This window comes from Hydra vulgaris, chromosome 12, assembly GCF_038396675.1.
Source record: "Hydra vulgaris chromosome 12, alternate assembly HydraT2T_AEP".
Classification (NCBI taxonomy): Eukaryota; Metazoa; Cnidaria; class Hydrozoa; order Anthoathecata; family Hydridae; genus Hydra; species Hydra vulgaris.
Window position 1 is genome coordinate 39,345,620 of NC_088931.1, and position 4,883 is coordinate 39,350,502.

The 4,883-nt window shown below is 25.5% G+C and overlaps 1 protein-coding gene across 1 annotated transcript; it reads left to right on the forward strand.

Moving 5' to 3' along the window:
- The first annotated feature begins 423 nt into the window (after positions 1–423).
- Positions 424–3,966, forward strand: LOC100214423 (uncharacterized). Its single transcript, XM_065813178.1, has 5 exons — positions 424–1,363; positions 2,046–2,184; positions 2,290–2,429; positions 2,639–3,031; positions 3,178–3,966. Exons 1-5 carry the CDS (start codon positions 536–538, stop codon positions 3,874–3,876), a joined length of 2,199 nt encoding a protein of 732 aa, XP_065669250.1. The 5' UTR covers positions 424–535; the 3' UTR covers positions 3,877–3,966.
- The last annotated feature ends 917 nt before the right edge of the window (positions 3,967–4,883 follow it).

Below are 4,883 nucleotides of genomic sequence, written 5' to 3' on the forward strand. Positions count from 1 at the left end.
CTAACTAATTTAAAACTTTTATATGGATGGATCTTTGTTATCTTTTACAATTTAAGATATTTCAAGACAATTTTAAAAAATTTTATCACTTTTATTTTCTAGGTTTACTAAGTTTATTAACTAGTATTAACTAACTATATTTCTTTTTCTTTTATATTATTATTTTTATATATTATTAGTATTAACTAACCATATTTCTTTTTCTTTTATATTATAAAAGAAAAAGAAATATAGTTAGTTAACTAGCTATATATAATACTAGTTAATAAACTTAGTAAACCTAAAAAAAGTGATAAAATTTTTTTAAATTGTCTTAAAATATCTTAAATTGTAAAAGTATCTTAACTTGTATCTTAACTTGTATTAACTAGTTAATACAAGTTAATAAACTTAGTAAATCTAAAAAATAAAAGTGATAAAATTTTTGTTGAGCAAGTTTTCTAATATGTTTCGATGTACTAATACGTAAACAACTAGTGCTTTTTTAGTTATAATCATAAGATACAAAAAAATTGATTTAGATCCTTAGCACGTTATGGAGCCAGATCATAAGCGGTCTGTTGATTTAAATTTTTATGGTTTGCCTGCTCGGGGAAGTTCTATGTTTACTATGGATTTATATTCAAATCCGATTGCAGACATAAGTCTAGTTGGTAACCAACTAAATTTATTGTCACGAAAAGTAAAAAATAGTAAGTTACAATATACTTTGATTCAACCAGCTCTTCCTATGATGGAACCTAGCAGCACAACAAATGTATGTATAGAAGATTTAGTCAGCATTAAAAAAATATCTAAAGATGGGATTGCTAAATGGAAACTAATACCTCAAGCAAAAAAACAAGTCAGGTTTTTTCTAGACAATTATCCAAAATATGCTCATCAAAGTCTCAGAAATTTTGACGAAGCTAGTGGTCATAAGATCAAAGAACAAATTTTTCCACTTGTAATTGGATATAGTAAATTTATTGCTTCCTCGAAATTATCAAAGACATTTTCAGATATTGTTCCAGAAGTTTATGACATTCCAGAATCATTATTACTTGAGTATTTGGAAAATAGCTTGTTTCAGGAACATGACACTTTGAATGAAAACTTTAGTTTAAAAAACAGCATAGCAAGTTGGTCTTGCTTTGAAAGGCTTTATTTATTTTTTCCTAGAGGTTTTGCTTTTAGCTTGCTTTCTGTAAACATTGTTAATAACAAAACAGTTAAAAGTAAACCTGAAGATAATTCATGCTTTAAATATGTTAATCTAAGTAATTTACTTAACATTGAAATGAACTTTGAGATAAAAGAAGTTTTTGTTGAGTCCAATTTTTTATATGTTCGTGGCAATTACCAGTTTGTTCAATTTTCTTTAGTAAGTTTTATATATATTTTTCAATAATCTATAAATCAAATAGTAATGTTATTAAAATGATTATAGAGTTTGGAATATAAAAAAAAAAGAAATAATAAAGTAGGCTTCTATATCTTTAATAATATTGAATTGTAAAAAATAATTTTTTTTCTGTTTGAGTTTTTTTTTTTTTAAATTTGCACATTTGCAGAAAATCTTTTTCTATATTTAATCAACAAACATATTTGACACAAACAATAAAACTTGTTCAGACTTTTAAAAGGTAGTGAAAATAATGAAATTAAATAATAATAAATAATTATATAGCAATAATAATATTTATAAAAATTTTAGTATATGTAAAGAAATATATAAAAAATTTTGTATGTAAAATGAATGATAATAATATATTAAGTAAAGGTTTTCTGACCTTTTATATATTTGTAAAATTGGTGGTTTTAAAGGTGCTCATTTTTTTATTAGTCAAGTAATAACTTTTGGCCTTTTCCATTAACTTAAATTAGATTACCTGCACTAGTCAAATGTGATATTAAATTCTACGGCACCTAAATAGTTATTTTAGTATCAATGTTCTGTTTTGTTTTTGTTTTGTTTTTTTGTTAAAAAGAATTAACAGAGTTCATAATAAAAAGTTAACAGAATTCGTAACAAAAAATTAACAAGCTGTCCTTTTATTTTTAAGGAATCACTGTATAAAGAGCAGTTACTTGAAGAAATACGGCGGTTTAAGTTTGACACATTAGTACAGAGTGTTGCTGTAAATCCCCTAAATCCTGGCGAAATCTTTGTCACTAATCCTGTTTCAGTTTGTTTAGTTTTAGGTTTGCACTTTATAACGACTTTTAAACCTGACTGTCTTGTTTAGTTTTACTTAATTCAATTTGAACAATACTGTTGAAAAGTATTGTTAGCTCATTTGTTTCTAGAAGATGGTAATAAACAGAAATCAACCCAGTTTCCTTTAGCTGATGAAATTGAGAGAAGTTGGTGCAATTGTATATATGGTTCATTTCGTCAGACATGTATTGTTACTTGTCAAGATGAAGTTAGATGGCATGACTTTAGGGTATGATAATTATAAACACTACTTAGAACAGATTTTTATTTTGTTTTAAATACAAAATTTTAAAAATATTAACTAATATAACAAGAAAAAAGTCAAAATAACATTAACTTTTATAAATAGAATTAACATTGATAACTTGTAACAATAATTGAAAACATGTATAACATTTTCTTTTTTGCTTTGCAAATAATTTTATTCTTTTTGTTTAGATACCATTTCCATCGAGCAAGTTATATTTTTCTATTCCTTGTCAATACCTTAATCGTACAGAAAAGTTTTCACAAGTACTTTTATGGAATCCTATCAATAAATATCAATTTTTTATAACAACAGATCAATCAATTATGCTTTTGGATGAACGTTATGTGAAAACTCCAGTATTAAAAGTTAATCACTATATGAATTCTGCTCCACGATTTGGACAGGCTCTCCCTAGAAGTATATATTCCCACAATGATAGTGTTTTACTTAATGTGTCAAGCTATTTAAATGCGGAAAACATTAGCATGCAATTCTGTAGCAATGGAAAACAAAATGTGCTCGTTGGAGATTCAAATCTTGAAGCCAATTGTCCTTTGACATTACTTAATGAGCCTTGGAAGGTATGTTTTTTGGTAATAGGTTTTACATTAAATATTTATTACATGATTTTTTTTTTTAATTGTTTCTATTGTTACTAAATAAATTTGTATTAGATAAATTTTTTTGAAGTACAAAAAGCTTTTGCTTTATTAGATATTCTTTTTAGTTTTCAAGTTACAATGAATGGATGCCATACACATCTCATTGGAAATTATCAAATGACTTTGTTAAAACAAAAATGAAACAGCCTTTGATTGGTTCATGTATCTGTATTTTAGAAAAAAATAATAAAAAAGACAAATTCATTTATGTTCAGCTAACATTAGCTGGAGACTTGTTTTATCAAAATTTTAGTTGTACCACTTCTAACAGTGTCAATGAAGAGGTTAATGTTGATTTAATTAAAAATAAATTTCTTTACTCTCTTGTTGATAACAACGTAATGCAGCTCAATGATACCTGTAATGAAATCTGCCAAAACTGGCTTGATAAATGTCCCATTAAAGAAAATGATTTTTGCAAAGCTAGGGTAAGTAATCCAGAAAAAGAAATAATGAATACTAGTGATAATCAAGAACTAGATATTAAAAGCGAATTTTTTGAGCCAATTAAAGATTCATCCGAAGATGGTGATTTAAACAGTTTTAATTACCTTAAATCTATTCGTAACGAAAACAAGATTTTGACTAACCGTTCTTTGAAGAGACATATGAGCCATAAACATACTACTTTTGTTAAAAATCCTGAGATGTTTAAATACCCACTTAGTTCTACATTGTATAACAATTGGATAAGTGACAATTATACACCACTTGAAGTTTATGCACCTAATCTTGCCCTAGATAGTTCTCTTAATTTTGTCTAGATTTTTATTTGTGTTTTTTTTATTACTAACAGGTTGTACTGAAACAATCGATATAATTTTTTTTCAATTTTTTATCTTTTTATTTATTCATTTAATGTAGTTATTATTTAAACAATCTATGTGGGCTAACCCGTTCATCTAATGAAATTTAAATAAATTTAGGGAGAATTTTGGAGAAGTTATCTGAATGAATTTCAGGAGAAAAAATATTACAAGGTTCCTGCAGTTCATGTTTTTCCTGTTTTTAAGTCAATAGCCTCTTTTTCAAAGTTCTAACTACTTGTTCAAACGTATTGTGTATATATATATATATATATATATATATATATATCGTACACCCAGATCAAGGGTGCCACAAGTCAAAAATTATGGATATTGAGTTATGAATGTCATTTGATATTATGTTATGTGTTGTACATAGTGACAAAATACCACAAGTCTAAAACAAATGTTTACAAAATGACAGATACAAATGGCACTCTTAGTTGGAAAAAATATTAAAAACTTAAAATTTCAACCCTGATTTTCTCAGTTTGACACTTTTTGACTCAGTGGCACCCTTGATCTGGATGTACGATATATATATATATATATATATATATATATATATATATATATATATATATATATATATATATATATATATATATATATTTTAATAAACAAGACAAACTTTTTAATTAATAAAACCATTTTATTAATTCTAAACAATACATGTTTCGACTATCAATAGTCATCTTCAGTTGAAGTTTAATTTTTAAATTTGTTTAAATTAACCTAATTAATTTAATTAATTATTTGTTAAAAAAACCTATATAAGGGTAATTCCGCATCAAATCACCCAAAATTTAGAAAATTTTGAACCATGGGTTTTCAAATTTTTTAAAAACCTCTTTGGCTGTTGCATCTTAAAAAGAAAAGTTAACATATAAAATTTTAGCTAAAAATGTTGACAAGATACTGCAATTTTAATACTGACCTGGTTTCCTAAAATGACCCGGTTTTCA